Source organism: Thunnus thynnus, chromosome 23, assembly GCF_963924715.1.
Source record: "Thunnus thynnus chromosome 23, fThuThy2.1, whole genome shotgun sequence".
NCBI classification, from domain to species: domain Eukaryota; kingdom Metazoa; phylum Chordata; class Actinopteri; order Scombriformes; family Scombridae; genus Thunnus; species Thunnus thynnus.
In genome coordinates this window covers 4,037,408-4,054,236 of record NC_089539.1, presented here as the reverse complement: position 1 = coordinate 4,054,236, position 16,829 = coordinate 4,037,408, and the positions used below count along the sequence as shown (strand labels likewise).

The window sequence follows — 16,829 nt, the reverse complement described above, 5'->3', positions numbered from 1 at the left end:
GACAAGCAAAATCAAAACAGTAAAAGAAGAAGAAAAAGGAGGAAAATCCCTCTGAGCTTGACAGGAAAACATTTATCTGTCTGTCACTTGGAGACAAACAAACAGGTTGTACCTTAGGGGTGTAACTGCACCACAAAATGATTTACCTGTCATACCAAATCTAATGCAAGAAAAGCTAAGATAAAATATTCATGATAGTGATTATTCACACACACCTTTCCAGTCTGTGGAACAGCATTCTTCATGATGCGAGCCACGTTGGCGATAGGAAGATAGATGTCCTGCTCCCTGTAGTTCTCTTTCACGCCACCCTCTTCATGATCGTTCATACTGTCATCAGCGTCATCTACAGAAAAACAAACATGAGCGTGAGCTCAAACACGACACCGGTGGTTTTATTTGTCTGGATATATGTTGTTTGCTCCTCACCGTCTTGAGACTGGAGAACGTAGTGACCGGATGCCATGTACTCTCCAGTGATGCCCAACTGGGAGGCGTCGGTAGTCGAACTGTCTCCGTCCATCTGCAACACAAACACACACACACCGTCTCATTACGCTGTCTGAAGCTGCGGAGGCATACCTGCAAAGCATGCGTGTAACAAGCAAGTGACTTGAGAGATATTTCTTCTTGCCTCCTACACACAAACACCCTTTATGATTCAACAACAGGCTGTGTTACTAAACTCAGAACTGAAAAACAAAATAATGACAGCTTGTAGTTTTTCTCTGTAGCCACACTGTGGAGTCAACACTTTGAAAAGCCTGACCTAGATCATTTCAAGCACGGAGAACAAAACAAAGTACCGAAAGCACCATCACCTGTGGGTAGATGACCAACTACAAACCCTAAAAATATATTTTTCATGTCTTGCAAAGAAGTGCATATTGAATTTCATAAGACTTCTGTGCATGTATTCCACCAGCTGAATTGGATCCATTGCTGTCACATGCCGTTTAGGCAATATAGTATTTCTTTAAGCATATAGATTACATCTGAACTTGCTTCTACTTGGAATACATCCATAACAAATCAGTCATGTTGGTGACACTGTTGTGAATTCATTTGGAAGGCAACTATTTTAGCCAGCTAGGGCTAAGAATCTCATCATTGGTTCTTTGTAAACACATTTGAGGTTTCTGCCACTTAAACTGAAGACACATGCATTGAAATTTGCACAATAAGGTTTGGTAAATCCATTCTCCACACAAAAGCTCAACATCTGTCAGTCCTACAATCATACAAGTTCTGTCCAATAGAACGGACTTGAATCACACAACATGAGATTAACACATATCTAGATAGATCTAAATGAACAGAGAAAGGGCTTCTGCTTGTTTTGAATATTATTTCCATGTCACCCAGGATTGAAAATTGATATAATTCTGCCAACGTGCACGTAAAAGCAATAAATGGTTGCAGCTGTCTACCTCAAAGTCGCCTATCGTAAATTTAAATGAGAAGTTATCCGTTAGAAAGAGCGGGTGTGTGCTTTGCTTTGTCTGTTTGTGTTTTGTGTTCACGTAACGAACCAGCCGACCTCCCAGTTCATGAGCTCACTGACTTGGCAGAAAAAAGGGTCTGGTATTGTGCCAAATGTTGCATTAAGGTCATTATGTATTTCCATTTCAAAGGATATCCGCTAATGTAAGTTAGCATTGTGGCCTCTTCTAAAGGAAGGATACATTAGCAGAGGTCGACAAAATATAACTCCCCTCCATATTACACGCAGGTTGTATTTGATCAAATATGTTTGCGGGCTCGTAGAGATATTATCTAACGAAAAATTCTGATTTTGGCTCGACACTATGCACACTGGGACTGCTAGTTACCGTTAGTTTGCTGTGTTGGTACGTTAGTATTGTAACTTAAATGGGAAAGCGTGTTATTCTGACAGCTGTAAACCCGTGGTGAGGACAGTTTTCTGTGTAACGTTATAGCTAACGTATGCTAACAGATATCAGTCGCGGGTTTTATTGAATCTACTGAGTTGAGCATAATGAAGAGAGGCTGTCCAGCTGGCTATTACCTTCTGTAGTTAACCTATTCAGGTACATATTTCCCCCAGACACATTCTCATTGTAAATCCGCTGCAACCCGCGCCTGCAGAGACTGCGTCGGCCTGTTCTTTGTCGTACAGAACAGAGGAGGACGAGGCCGCGGCCGAAATGTTTAACAGTCATTTTTTAAGTTTCACCCGCCGGATACTTCCTGATGAGCAGCCCTCATTCACGCAGACAACAAATAAAAAATCAGACAGAGACGGACATTTCCATTCGAGCTAACGAGAAATCGGTTAGCAATCATTGGCCGGAGCCAGGCACAAACCTGCAATGAAGCCCTGGTTGGTTACCTTCCTGAGACGGCTGTTTGGTTGGACAGAAAATGGCTGCGAAAGGACCAGTCCCAGCGCGGAGCCGCGGCTGCACTACTGCGCCTGACCGGGAGAGGGCCGCGCTGCGTTCAGGGACTCCTCGCATGCTCAGAAGTAGAAACTAGTAAACTAATCGTATCTATGAAATTGTAAACATGGCTTGTACTTCAATTATTTTAGATGGACGACTAAAACGTTCGTATTTTGGCCACGATTTTAGTTTAACAATACAAAGTTACTGCATTCTGCGAGGACAAAATGAGGAAATACATATAGACGTGCATTCATCATTCCAAAGTTTATGTCCAACTAAATAGAGAACCCGTACAACAACTTTCTGATGTGGATTCAACCTCACTAAGCACACAATTACAACAACTCGATAGAGATAAAATAATAATGCAAATTTTCGCTCTTTTCGAGTCACGTCGTTTAGTCATTGTTTGATGTTTTCATAGTTCCTACATTTATGGCAGCACTGGAATGCATCTCCTCTAGCCAACAGGTCTCTCGCCAATGTTTCACCCTCCCTCCGCTGGCCTTCCGAGAGAACTGCGTGGCTGTTCCCGCTAAAGTCCCCACTCCACCCATCGCCCAAAGCGTTACATCGATGGGTCAGAAGAAGGCGTCTTTACCGAATGTCAAATACTAACGTAACAAAGTAACGTTAAACCATTAAACAGCGGCTACGTGTGCATATTTATCCCGTATTCTCGACATCAATTAGGCAAGTTGTGTTTAGTAAACAGCTAAAAAGCGTTAACGTGTCACGACAGTCATTTTTAGAGAAGCAAATGTGTTGTCCTGAACAGCTTTTACTACCAACAAAGGTGTATGTATTTCATGTATTTCACAGTTTGTTGCTGAATCTTTACGTTTTATGTAGTTTACTTTGTTTACTCGCTGTGTTTTTAATGATACCGTGTTTTAAACCCAAGTTTCCCAGTACTCTGTGAAAACAGCTGTTAAGTTGAAAATGCTAGACTCAAGTTGATATTCAAGAGTTTCACCACAAGATGTCGCCCTGCAACCGTGACAATAACCATTGAAAGCTCCGTCCTACAGAAATGCTGCAGGTTTTCTCTCTCGCTAAAAAACAAAAACAAAAAACAAACCTCGTTTTCGCCGGTTTTGCTGTTCGCTGTTGATATGTTAAATCCGCCCTCCGTGTCTCTGTGAAACTCCAGTCAACACACTAGTTACAATATGAATGCCTCATTCAAAGTCAACAATTCAGTGGCATGTCTGGCGTGGTAGATATGAAGTAGTTCTGGCTCATTTTCACTACCGTTTATTTGGCTAAGTGATCAATGATTGCTAAAGTCAGTTTGACCGGATTCCAAACCTTAACACAGTGATTATGTTTTGTATGTATTTTCGCAATCTGAAGTCAGGAAACACAAAAACTAAACTTCCTAGCAATTTGTGTGTAAGAAATAACATATTTTGACATAAAAAAAAATGTGTCAGAATTGGCAATCAAAAGTGCTGACGTCATTCAGTGCAGTCCACATCTACTGCTGTCCGAGAGCCCAGGGGCCAAAGTCCCTCCACGGCATGTTTGTGGCTTTGATTTTGTGTCTGTGATTTTAGGTCTAACACCAGACGACGGCTTTCAGTGTTCGGGCTTGTAACGGTGAAACATGGACCCTCAGACTGTGTCGTCTTTGGGGCCATATGACTACGACCTGCTGGTTATTGGAGGAGGTTCAGGAGGGCTGGCTGTGGCAAAGGTCAGCACAGTTCTTACTCCGCTTTTCAATCAGAGACAGAGTAATACTCTGCTTTTCTTTTGCTCACCCTCTCTTTTTACGAAGCTTTGAGATAAAGAGCAAGCATTTGTTACAGAAAGTAGGGCCTAAAGACAGCATCTTCTTTTGCATATATACTCTTTTATGCAGGCAATATAACATTTGGAATTCTCCTGATTAGTGGTTGCATGAGAGGACAAAAAAATACCAGCACACTGCTATGTTGTTGTCAGTTCCTCTTTGATTCTGCATGGACAAGACAACATTTTGACCATTAATAGTCCTCCTCAGGTAAAGGTGAGAACACACCAGCATACATAGATGAGCTGGCACGCTACCCACCATCTGTGATTTACAGTAGATAGCTGACAACAGCAAGGACCTGAAGTGGTCAACTCACACCGAGTCGGTGGTGAGGACTGCAAACCAGTGCCTCTTCTTCCTCTGGAGGCTGAGGAGGTTTGGCATGGAGAGGAGGATACTCTGCAACTTTGACAGATGCACTATTGAGAGTGTCCCCTCTGGCTGCATCACAGCCTGGTGTGGGAGCAGCTCCAAGCAGGACCGCAAAGCCCTGCAGAGAGTCATCAAAGCTGCTCAGGGCATCACAGGCTCTGAACTGCCATTCATATAGCAGCACTACATCCAGAGAAGCATGAAGAAAGCTGGGAAAATCATCAAGAACCCCATCCACCCCAGTTACAGACTTTACTGCCACCATCAGGCAAGCGGTATAGAAGCATCAGAGCCAGATCCAGCAGGACAGCGCTCTCTCTTCCTCACCTACACACTTACTCACCCCCAACCAAACACACACACACTCTCTCTTCACTACTAGACAATATTTATATTTTTATCAGACATATTTATCACCCATCACTTATGTGCAATACCGAACCTGTGCACCAATGTGCAATATAATGTATTTGTATATATTCTTATCTTCCTCTTCTCTATCATTTTATTATATATTCTAATTGTAACTAGAGCTTGAAGAAACCAATCAATGTTACCGTCTGCTGTGTTGCTGTGCACATGACAATAAAATCTCTTTAATCTTGAATCTCTTGGAAAGATACACATGAAGATAACATACCTGATCATGCCCAAGTGCCCTTCTGGTCAACAATGTGTTTTTCTTATTGTTACATCGGTGTGATGTTCTCTTCTCTGTGCAGACTGATGTATGTACAGAGTTTGTTTTCACACCCATCTGCTGAAGGAGGAAAGTTTCTCTGAGCTCACCTTAAATCTCAGTTTAACACGTGTTCATTCGAGATGATTTGTGACATCACGACTAGTTTGTAACCAATCATGGTCCAGTATGCAACTTACACAAGTATGATGTGGAAACTTGAAGCCTCCAGTGCACAAACACTGAGAATGCATTTAACAGTGAAGTAGGAGACATCTTATGTCCAGCATTTAAACATTTAAAATAAATATTTGCGTATTCATAGGTAGAAGGATTAAATGTCATTTTAAGAATTTTTAACAATATAATTGAACTTCTTTTGTGGAAAAAAAAACACATCAAACGCAAATTATTATTTTAAGCAAAGTACATTTTTCTTGAAACATGTCTGGAGGGAATCTCTAAAGACTGGTAGTGGTCACACAATACACATGTCACATCAACACTCCATTGAAAGTGCAGGTTTTGATGCATACACACTTAGAAAGGAAAAATATGCATATTCTTAGAATGCTGTGCTATATTCGTAGGATTCATGCTTTTGAGTTTATTATTAAATCAAGAGCAAACATGCAAAACACACACAGATACCTCGTCACAAAAAGGGAACTGTGCCTAGATGAATGTAGACATATCAAAAACAACAGCACACTTAACCCATCAAATATTAAATGTTAAGGCAGTCGTAGTGTAGTGGTATGCAGTCTAGCATATATTTAATTATTTAAGGGGATACACCTTAAAGTACACTTAGCATATAACCCCTCCTGATGGTTGCCTGCTTTTGGTTGCACATTTCAAAGCTTAAACTCTGACTACACTCCGCTATCTAGTTTCGAAGCTCTCCATTCATTTGCATTTATACTTTCCGCAGGTCTAAGTTCCTCTGCATGCATCCAGCTGTAACTCCTGCTTCTCTCCCAGTGGTTAAAGGACACTCCACCGACTCAACCTCATAATTACTGCTAATCTGGTCAATGAACGCAAGCATAGCTCAGATAATTATCATATTAATGGACTTTATGGTAATGGAATGATCTGTGAGCAGCTCTAGAGGGAAGTGGAAATAAGATGAAGGGTTGGGAGCAGGGACTGTTGGGAAGGACAGATGCTTAACCAGTTTAAATATTTAATTTCTCTCCTCTGTCACTGTCTGACTCTGTTGCTCTAATTTATTCTGTTTTTCTCTTCTCTCGGTCCTTTAGGAAGCTGCGGCGCTGAGGAAAAAGGTGCTGATCCTTGACCTTGAGGCTCCATCTCTAAGAGGCACCAAGAGGGGTGAGTGTTTAATTCTCTGCATGAAGAGCTGTGGTGATTGTGACTCTTTTCTCTTTTCCACTTTTGTAGATGTGTTAGGCATGATACGCTGTGTTTTTACTGAGCTGTATTGTTGCTTGAAATGTTACAATTAAGGTTTTTGGGAATTTGTAATTGTCTTATCTTCTCACTTTTGATTTTCTCTTTACTGTTTTGTTTTCCTTTCCTTTTCTTTCCTCACCATTACTTTTCTTTTCCTCCAGAACTGGGAGGTTCCAGTCTCAACTTGAACAGTATCAGGAAGTTTCTTCAACAGGCATCACTACTGGGAAAAGCTATTCAAGACTCTCAGAAATATGGCTGGAGGTTCAAAGAGGAGGGTGATTTAGACAGTTAAGTGCTTTTTTTGTTTATTAATCGTGTAAACACCACTTTTGCAATTTGCAAACCTCTTGAGAACCAAACTTCAAGTAAGAACATGACTCATTGCAGCAGCAAAAGAATCAAGATCACAACAAAACTGCAGATAAGTAATTTAGGGTTGCTATTATTTCAGTGTGCCACAGCTGGAGTGAACTGGTGGAGGCTGTGCAGGAGCAGGTGAAGTCTCGCAGTTTAGAGCTGAAGAGAGAGCTGGAGAGCTGTGGAGTCTTTTACCTCAATGCTGGTGGAGAGATAGTGGCGCCCCACACAGTGCAGGTACATGCTTGAAATGTTGATTGATCGACACACCCATGATCCAAGCCCCACATAGAATAATATATTGTCTGGGGACCATAAACATATGCACAAAAACTTTGTGCCAATCCATGCTGTAGATGTCAAGCTTTCACTGAATACATAAAAACCTTGACTAGCTGAAGATTCATCCTTGAGGGAATATGAATGTTTGTGCAAAATTTCCTGGCAGTCCGCCCTATAGTTGCTGAGTTATTTCAGTCTGAATCAAAGTGGTGGACTGACCGACAGACCAGCATTGCTATCCGTAGAGTTTGACTAAAAATGTATTGACTATTCACAGTCCCTTCAGTATAGATAGAGAGGTATCAGGGCCAGCATCTACTGGCCATTAAAGGAACTACTTTACAGTCCCTCAGTGGCTGCAGCATTCAGCCTCTTGCTGGAGAGGCAGGAATCTTTTCATTGGTTGGCATTAGCTACTTGTGAAACTTGAAGGACAGAGGGAACTTTGGCCAGAGTATAAATATAGAATATAAACCATCTGGGACAATTTCTTCTTAACTTTGTTCAATCAGGTGACAGACATGAATGGGAGGAAGAGGCGTCTGACAGCAGAGACCCTGGTCATCGCTACAGGAGACAGACCTCAGTATCTGGGCGTACCTGGAGACAGACAGTACTGCCTAACCAGGTCGACTAGTCCTCAAACATTAGCAGTCTAAATAAAGATATACTGCATCACATAACTCCTTTAATGAACTCTCACCTCTCACCTCCTTCCAGTGAGGATCTGCTGTCCCTGCCTCACTCTCCAGGTCGGACCCTGGTGGTAGGCGGGTCTGCAGAGGGGTTGGAGTGCGCTGGCTTCCTGTCTGACCTCGGACTGCCGGTCACCGTCATGCTGCAACCAGACCTCCTCCCGGGGTTTGATCAGAAAATGGCACAGAAGATAGAAAACCACATGCTAGTTGCTGGAGTGGAATTCCTTTATCACTGTTCACTCGCCAAGGTACTGATATGTATAAAGACAGGAATCATGTCATTTCCTTTAGAAAACACTGAAATCTTAAATGTTTTATGTCTCTTTGTGTGTGTAAGGTGGAGCAAGCTGAAACTTGCAGTAAGGATATCCTTTCAGGTAAAGTAACTGCAACAGCTTTTCACCAGAATTAGGAAGGAAACTGTCATATGAACTCAGAGCATTGTATTTTCTGTTATCTGTTCTCCCAAACTCCCAAAATTAACCGGAATTTTGACCTGAATATCTTCAAAATTTAACCCTTTGATGTGATATCAGTACATGGTTTATAGGTCAAAGCCAAATCAAGGCCACAGAATATTGTTAATATTTTAGATTTTTCTTCTTGTCAACAAATCCAAAAACCAACAATGCGTTAGTCTGTCTCTCAAAACTTTGTGATGTCCCTGGTCCCTACTTTGTGTGTGGCTCTCAACTCCCAGCCCATTGGTTCCTACTGAAGACTTTAAAAATGGGTTTAAAATATGTAGTTTCATTTTTTTAAAAGGCTCAGTAATTTTCCTAAACAGTTGGGTACTGTACTTTTTAGCAAGCAAACAGTAGCAAATGGTGCATTTGTGTGGGACTATTTTCAGCTGCAGATTGATACACATTTGGTGTTCTAGTGAGTATTTCTGGCAGCAGGACGGTGTGTGTGGTATTGAGTAAAATAAACTAGTGTGTGTGCTCATGGTAATGAAGGAACAGGTCACCCAGTGCAACAGTGTGGCTCATTGATGTGCTTTTAATAGTTTTTTTTGACAACAATGGAGGCACACAGGAATAAGATATATCAGGGTTTGATACACACACACATACTTGTTAGGATGGAGTCATTGTTGGTTTTGGTCTTTTCATGAGATTTGATGTCACTAACAAAAATACAGAATATAGATCAGTCAGTTTTAATTTAACATGAGGGTACAGCTATAAAAAAAATGACCTATTGGATTAGATTTTTGTAACTCAATGTTAGTTTGATATAGCTTCAGTGGAAAAGCTGGAAAAAGCAGATACAGAATATGTAGAGGCGTGACAAATCAAAGGAAAAAGCTAAATAACCAAGTGTTTGATGTGCTTTGGTTTCCACAGTCATCAGACTTGAAATTTAAGGGGAATATGAGACTTGGAGTGGTTTATTTAAGGTTTGGGTTGAAATTGGCAAGAAGCAATTAAAAGTAAAGTTGATTGAAGTTGATTCTGAACAGATGTTTGTGTTAAATTAGAAAGCAAATTCGTTTCGTTGTTGTTGTTGTTTTTTTGCATAAATCAGGTGTTTCTGCAGTGACACCACAGCAGTTGTCCAGGGAAAGGAGACTCAGAGTGACCATCGTCTGCAGGGAGGGCCAAACTAAACAGGAAGACTTTGATACAGTATGTGATCTATGTCAATTAATCTTTATTTACTTTATTTTAACCAGTAGTATATTCATCCCCTGTAGTTCTCCTATTTGTTAGGTCATGTGAAAATCTTTAATTTTCAAAAAGTCAACATTTAGAGATTAGTGAAAAGCCTTGTTTTTAGCTTGATGCAAGTGGGTGGAGAATTCTCACAACCCATAAAATATGATATTTCCTGCAACTAAAGAGTTTGTCTGAAAGAAATATCCTGATGAACTTTCTGTGTTATTGTGTGTGAAGGTTCTGCTCTCTGTTGGGAGGAAGGCCTGCACCAGCAACATCGGCCTGCAGTGTGTTGGGGTGCAGTGCAGCCAGGAGTATGTTCAGTCTATCCACATTCATTTCGTTGTCAGTTTGTGTATGGCAGTTTGAGTTAAACTATCACGTGTGCGTGTTTGTGTGTGTGTGCAGCAGTGGCAGGATCCTGGTGAATGAGAGGGATCAGACCAGTGTAGATCATATTTATGCCATTGGATCAGTGCAGCATGGTCGACCCACCACCACAGGCCTCTCAGTGCATGCTGGGACGCTGCTGGCCCATCGCCTCTATGCAGGAGACAACATCTTGGTACACAGTCTAGAAATAATTTGCACTTATTATCCAATCATATGTATTTAATTTTACAGCGTATCCATTGATCCTTCAAAAGTCAGACAAATTAAACTAAAAAGGCTACTTTTTTGGTAATTGTCTGTCTATTTATCCATATTAAAGCTTGTACATGAGCCAATGCATGAGAGACAATAAATTTAGAATAGATTGAAGCTAATATAATTTTTCATTCACAGTGTGATTACACCAATGTGCCCACTGTTGTGCTCACGCCAGTAGAATATGCTGCCTGTGGTCTGTCTGAGGAGAAAGCAAATCTAACATTTGGAGAAGCCACTATAGAGGTTCTCACACACAAGCCTGCATACTTGAAAAGAAAGGAGTTCAAGTCTTTCAGATTTATCTAAAATCAAACTGTCTGTCATTTTGCAGGTGTATCACAGCTACTACTGGCCACTGGAGTGGACTCTTCCTGCCAGGAATAAAAACTCCTGCTATGTTAAAGTCATCTGTCACATCCCTGACCATGTACGCACCACGTTTTTTTTGTTAAAGCAGCACTAACCAATATTTTTTTATATTAACAATGGATAAAATGACTATGTATAATGTGAAAGGTGCCATTCATAGTGAAGAACCCACAGAAAATAATCACCTAATTCTACAGTTCCTCTCAGATTTGTGGAACGTTTTAGCATCTTTCAGCTCATTGTTGGTCTTATGTTTTGGTTCACTCCCACTCACATCGTGTTTCCAGCAGTAGCAGGCAGCTGTGGTCAGTGAAAATGCTCTAGAAACCAACTATACACTACCTGCCCACCACCAAACAACAAACAGACATAGTTGGTGACTAGCTGGTGAATATAGTGGAGCGTTTAGCAGCTAAGGAGCCAGATATTTCCATCATGAGTATCCAGTAATAAGTGTAAAAAAATCCAGACATGTCCACATAGTTTAATGCCCCTCACACTCCTTCTTCATGAGTCTGAAAAGCAACACCTCAGCTATTAAAGAAAAGAGATTTTTTTTGCTTTCCCTCCAGGGATATTTAGTCATAATGCCACAAGTTGTACAATAGCTCACACCTCATTAATCCGCCCACCCCTTTATTATATTTTTAGCTCTTTCCACTATTGACTTGGCACTGTTTGAGATAACTGCATTTCATAATGCATGTCTGCCAAGCTCGTGATAACTGTGTTAATATCAATGTTCTCATTTACTCATTTACATTGATTCTCTTTGTGCGAATTATACTGTGATCACTCAGACGTTGTAATTGTACTTCGGCTGTCTGCAGAGGGGGACAACCACTAAACTAGCTTGTAGTAGTAGTTTGTATTAATTTGTTTTTGTGTGGATTACTTGAAGTCAGTCTGGTAACTCCAGTTCAGACTCAAACGCAGGTACTGGTGACTCGGGACTTGCATCTGACATGACCTTAATGATTCTGACTCACACATCAAGGACCTGGTACTCAAATTGGGCATGACCCTGGTGACTCAAATTTATATTCATGCTTGAGATGTTGCTGCTGTCGTGACTTGCATATAGAGGACTGGGGCTCCATAAGACCTTGGTGACTCAGTTGGACATGTTGAAGAGCACGTACAAGACATGGACTTTTTTCAGACGTGATTTTTCTATTTTAGACACTTGAGAAACTGGGACTCTGGTGTGACGTGATGGTGGTGACTTTGACTCACACGTTGAGGACCCTGGACTAATCCACACATCTGGACATGACTCAGACATGATTTTTTCACTCAACTCAGAATCAGACTGAGTTCTCATGACTTCTTTGACTTGGTGGTGGTGACGCTAACTAATGCACTGAGGGATTGAAACTCAGACCTGAATTGGTGACCTGGGTTTACACACTGAGGAATGTGTTCTTCAAAACTGTGATAACTCGGACTCACACTGAGAAACTGCAAATCCAGTCTGACATGATGATAGCAGGGCGTGCGCACTAAAGACTTATGCCGGCCAAGCCAGCTAACTTCCGGTCAGCTCTCTGCTAACTCGAATGGGGATAAAATAATTTAATCGTGCAGCTCTTCTAGACTTTCCAAATGTTATTGGACCGAATGGATGAAATTCTGATAGTGAAACGAGTCATTTCACAGGGGTTGTCTGGTGCTCATAGCAATTTATCCACTGTTTTACAGCCGCAACAGTAGCGACAGGAGTAGGCTATGGGATCCCGTGACGTAACCACGTGTCGTCAGTGTTTTAATCTCACTGGCTGAAGGGGGAGACAAAAGTCCCACACTCCAGCTTTAAGGATCTGGGACTTAGTTTAGATATGACCTTCAAAACTCACAAATTGAGGAACTGGGATGGAATTCAGACCAGATGTTGACCCAGACTGACAATCTAAGCAGGCAGAACCTTGACACACTTGACTTGTATGACATTGGTACCCTGGACTTAAACATCAAGGTCTATGATGTCAACTGTCGGTGAACCATCTACAACACTGCTGTGTCTCAACAGGAGCGTGTGGTTGGTCTCCATGTCATGGGCCCCAATGCTGGAGATATCCTTCAAGGCTTTGTTGCAGCAATGAAATGTGGTCTTACCAAACGACAGCTGGACGCCACTGTGGGCCTCCACCCTGGGTCAGCCCAGGTCAGCACCGCTTTTTCCTCACTATTTCATAAAAATAGCTGTGATTTGATGGCTATATGACACAAAATGATTACCTGCTGTTTTTTATACTTATTGATTTTTCTTCTGGCAGTGTTATTAATTCACTGTCACCTCCTTGATGTCCTGTCACAGTCTGTTTTGAGATACTGTGCTGAGAGTTCAGTTTTGAGTCATTACCATGCTCAGTCCTTGAAAAAGCTCTAGTGTCTGGGGTCAGTGCCAGAGCAACGAATTCAAATGGGTTTCTTGCTCTGGATACTCCTCGTCTGAATTATTCATGGACAATATTTAATAAACCCCGTCGCTCACAGTCCATCTTTGTGGCCACTGACCCCACAGTACATGAGCAGGTTAATACTTGACATTTTCAAAACTTAATTAATCAAGCATTTATGGAGTGTTAAACAGAGGTCACTGGTCCTGGCGATGTCAGCTAAAAAGGGGTTTATGTATATTATGTAATGGCTATCCATGGTTCCCCTGCTGGACTGATTGATCAGGTAAATTGATTGCTCTAAGGGGGAGAGCAGGCTGTAATTATTCACCTTGTATTGACGGTATGTTTTACAGATCCAAGGTCAGAGATTGGGTCTTGGCTTGCCAACTTGAAAATATTTTAACTTTGATGTAACTAAATCACCATTGCAAACACTGCTACAAAGGTTGGTCATACTGGATTGTAGCCCAATACTGTCCATTATATCCTTAGTTAGCTACAACATGTAACAACTTTCCCTCTTTGTCGCTGTAGTTTGTGTTTAGTATATGTTGTCATTTTCACCTTAATACATTGAATACTTTTGCTTTTTTTTTTTTGACTGATGTCGCTGCAGTTTAGCAGCAACAGCACCACTGAGGCAGTGTTTTAAAGCCAATGGAATTGTTTGGTTTTGTGATTATAGCATCTTATAGCACAGGCTACACCAATCAGTATTTTTATATTAACAGAGGAGGAAATGACTGTGCGTGTAATGTGAAAGCGTCACTCACAGTGGTGAAACCCACAGAGAATTATTACCCACTACAGTCCTCCACAGAGCCTTTTAGAGCATTACCGCCTTTCAGCAAATTTTTTTGGTTTTACGGTTTGCAACTCCACTCTCATTAACCTTGTTTCCAGACACAGCAGCAGCTGTTTTCAGTAAAAAAAAAAAAAAGCTCCTATAATACCACTGTTCTTTACCTGCCCCAGCACCAAATGGAAGACAGACCAAGTCTAGTGGAGCAGTCTAGTGGTTCGGATAAATTGATGATAATGTTGCTCTGTGTCTGCTGGATGCCTAAATAAGCAATTGTTTACTAAAGCGTTCACCATAAGAACTTTATATGGTGAGTTTTTATAGATACCTTGCTGTCTGCCACAGTATCTTTTTTATCAGCTCACACTGATAAGGTACTGGTCTCTCTCTGCTCTCCAGGTGTTCACCTCATTGACGCAAACTCAACGTATGTCCGAGGCCTTGATGCTGAGAGGGAACTGCTGAGGTTAGCTCCCTGCTGTCAATCACGGTTGCCTATGGCAACAGTATAAGACAGCAGGGAAGTGCTTGCGATGACACTCTGAGGAGTTGACATCAGTAGGACGGCGAACTGACCATCCAATGACGTCTTCATCTGAAACCTGATGGACAGGCAGGTGGAGACTGATGCTCTGCTGCTGACATACTTCTTGTTTTGTGTCTGTTTATATCTGTACTGCTGTTTAGATTTGCAATTTTTAGGAACCTTTTACTTCCAGCAAACTTACACATGTACAGTACTATTGATGCATTCTTATAGCTCTCAGCTTTAAGGAACATAAGATGCTCCCTAAGGTTCTGCCTTTGAAAGCCCCTGTAAGCTGAGTTTTTAAAGGCTGCAGTAGAGTGATAAGACTATAGGATTTGATGCATTTACATGGAGTAAGAACTCAGGCTTATACTCTGTGTTTTTATTGCTGCAGCATAAGCCTCAAGGGTTTTACAGTCTTAATTTCATGTAATGAACTAGACGAGGATTATGGAATTACCCAAATTAATAGTGTTTATCGGCGAATGCTCTCACTTTAATTGATGCACATGGTGCCTTTATTATGACACTAGGCCAGAGTTCCTGATGCACTCCCTTGTTTGTGTTTCCTGTTTTATATTCTCTCTCTTATTCAGTGCCGCCAAGCATAGCAACTGTCTCAAAAACAACTGTTGAATATTCATGTGGATCAGCGTCTGGTACAAATGAATGCAGGGACCGGTGTGCAGATATTTCATGCCGCTGACCCTCGAGAAATCCCCGGCTACTTCAGCTCTGCACTTTGCATTTGAATTAAAAAATGTACATCTGTAAGCTCGTGACATAGGTTCCCCCCTCACAAGGGCGTCATTTTAATTCTCTTCGTGTGTTGCAGCTTGTCATTAGTCAAGAGGTTCCCATCCATCCCTGCTAATGCCTGCACTGCCATGCATTGTGCCGTCGCCTGCTGAACATTGTAGCAGAACAATTAGATGCAAATTTTTCGAGGGTATCCTCCGGACCTCCTTCTGATTCTGTGCTTGACACACTGGATTGTGTGAGTAAGACAGATATTCTAATTAGAAAAAGTGCACAGCAGTTTCTCTTTTGGCGTATGCCTGAAAATGCCATTAGAGCATAATTTAATAAAAGCAAAGCAGCTTCTGCGACTTTTTCCAGGTCTCACAGCAAGGTTAAGATGGTACAAAGAGGTCCATCTATCACTGCCTGCTTACCTTGGACAGTGTTAAGGAGATTCACCTGACCCTTGTTCAGTGTGTGCTCTTGCACCACTAGGTGGCACTGTAGCTGTATGTGGAACAGATAAATGAAGTGATCCTCACTGCATTTTGTCAGACTGGAGAGAAAGAAAAATAAAACTGAGACAGATGTGTGGATTGAAAAACTTATTCCAGTAATACTGATCCTACCAACACTACAATGTCTGCAACTACTATCACTGTCTCTACTGCTACTACTAACACTATTGCTACTGCTATTACTTGCTGTACAGTACAGTACTGTCACCTGTACTAATACAACTGCCTGTAGTGCTGTTAGATATACCACTACAATTAATATTACTGCAAGAACTGGTATAACTGCCAGTAAAATAACTAATACCACTACAATAGGTAGTCATATATGGTATTACAACTACTTATGCTCCTTTTATTGTTACTGTTGTGTTACTTATTTGTACCATCACTACTACTAGTACCACTTAAGCTCAGTGGAAGAAGTATTGCTTCAGTTAATGTAAGGGATCTGAAGTAAGCAAACACTACACTGTAAAAATACTACATAAATATTACAAACAAATGTCCTTGTAGTTTTATATCTCATCAAATAAAATCTAAGTCTGCAAATTAACCAGAACTGTAACTGTAGTGGAATTAACAAGTACAACACTTATGTCTGAAATGTCATGAAGTATAAAGTAAATTAATATGAAAATATTCAAGGAGTGGTAGAATCTAATGTTGTACATCAAGTACTTTTGAGGTAGGTTACTTGAGTATTTTCATATTTTAAACTTACACACAGAGAAATATTGTACTTTTTTACTCCACTGCATGTATTTAACAATAATACTAACTAAATATATGATCACCTTTTAAATGCACTAAATAAAAATAAATACTGCTATGGATTAAACTATTCAACAGTGTACAGAGTAGCTAGTATTAGCCACTCATCCAGAAGTTACAACCATAAAATGCTACGTACACATTATTGCACCAGTAGCAATAATACAGTGATGTTTAATAACACTCACAGGTGCCATTTTTCAATGATTACTTTTACTTTTAATACTTAAAGTACATTTCTTTCTGATAAAACTTCTGTACTTTTACAAAGTACATTTTTGACTGCAGATTTCTAATGTGGTATTTTTACATTGTTGTAATTAAGTAAAGTACCATGTGGTGGTTTAATTAAGAGGATGTGACGCA

At 40.8% G+C, this 16,829-nt stretch overlaps 2 protein-coding genes across 7 annotated transcripts in view; one reads left to right on the top strand and one right to left on the bottom strand.

Annotated features, from left to right (window-relative positions):
- Positions 1 to 3,627, bottom strand: part of nfyba (nuclear transcription factor Y, beta a) — a 7,632-nt gene extending 4,005 nt beyond the window's left edge. Inside the window, exons 1-3 of one of the 3 annotated variants that reach the window (XM_067581141.1) lie at positions 3,490 to 3,627; positions 430 to 523; positions 216 to 346 (exon numbers count right to left, since the gene is read on the bottom strand). In XM_067581141.1, coding sequence (XP_067437242.1) covers positions 216 to 346; positions 430 to 523 — 225 coding nt within the window. In that variant the 5' untranslated portion in view covers positions 3,490 to 3,627. Of the gene's footprint in view, positions 1 to 215; positions 347 to 429; positions 524 to 2,029; positions 2,220 to 2,328; positions 2,464 to 3,489 lie in introns of those variants that run through there. The other 2 variants (XM_067581139.1, XM_067581140.1) reach the window with 2 other exon arrangements.
- LOC137175492 (thioredoxin reductase 1, cytoplasmic-like) lies at positions 2,767 to 16,829 on the top strand. Of its 4 annotated transcripts, none has more exons than XM_067581135.1 (15): positions 2,767 to 3,204; positions 3,968 to 4,107; positions 6,526 to 6,598; positions 6,841 to 6,969; positions 7,134 to 7,276; positions 7,834 to 7,949; positions 8,042 to 8,267; positions 8,357 to 8,396; positions 9,550 to 9,650; positions 9,918 to 9,994; positions 10,089 to 10,245; positions 10,467 to 10,574; positions 10,663 to 10,758; positions 12,730 to 12,864; positions 14,304 to 16,677. In XM_067581135.1, exons 2-15 carry the CDS (start codon positions 4,018 to 4,020, stop codon positions 14,367 to 14,369), a joined length of 1,557 nt encoding a protein of 518 aa, XP_067437236.1. In that variant the 5' UTR covers positions 2,767 to 3,204; positions 3,968 to 4,017; the 3' UTR covers positions 14,370 to 16,677. The 4 variants fall into 4 exon arrangements, with proteins under 4 accessions (XP_067437236.1, XP_067437237.1, XP_067437238.1 ...); XM_067581136.1 differs by lacking the exon at positions 2,767 to 3,204 and adding an exon at positions 3,540 to 3,627; XM_067581137.1 differs by lacking the exon at positions 2,767 to 3,204 and having other exon boundaries at positions 3,719 to 4,107; positions 9,562 to 9,650; positions 14,304 to 16,679.

Coding starts and splice junctions, on each gene's coding strand:
- LOC137175492 (XM_067581135.1), top strand. CDS start 4,018: ATGGACCCTCAGACTGTGTCGTCTTTGGGGCCATATGACTACGACCTG. Junction 8,268..8,356: donor ATCACTGTTCACTCGCCAAG/GTACTGATATGT, acceptor TGTGTGTGTAAG/GTGGAGCAAGCTGAAACTTG. Junction 12,865..14,303: donor TCCACCCTGGGTCAGCCCAG/GTCAGCACCGCT, acceptor TCTGCTCTCCAG/GTGTTCACCTCATTGACGCA.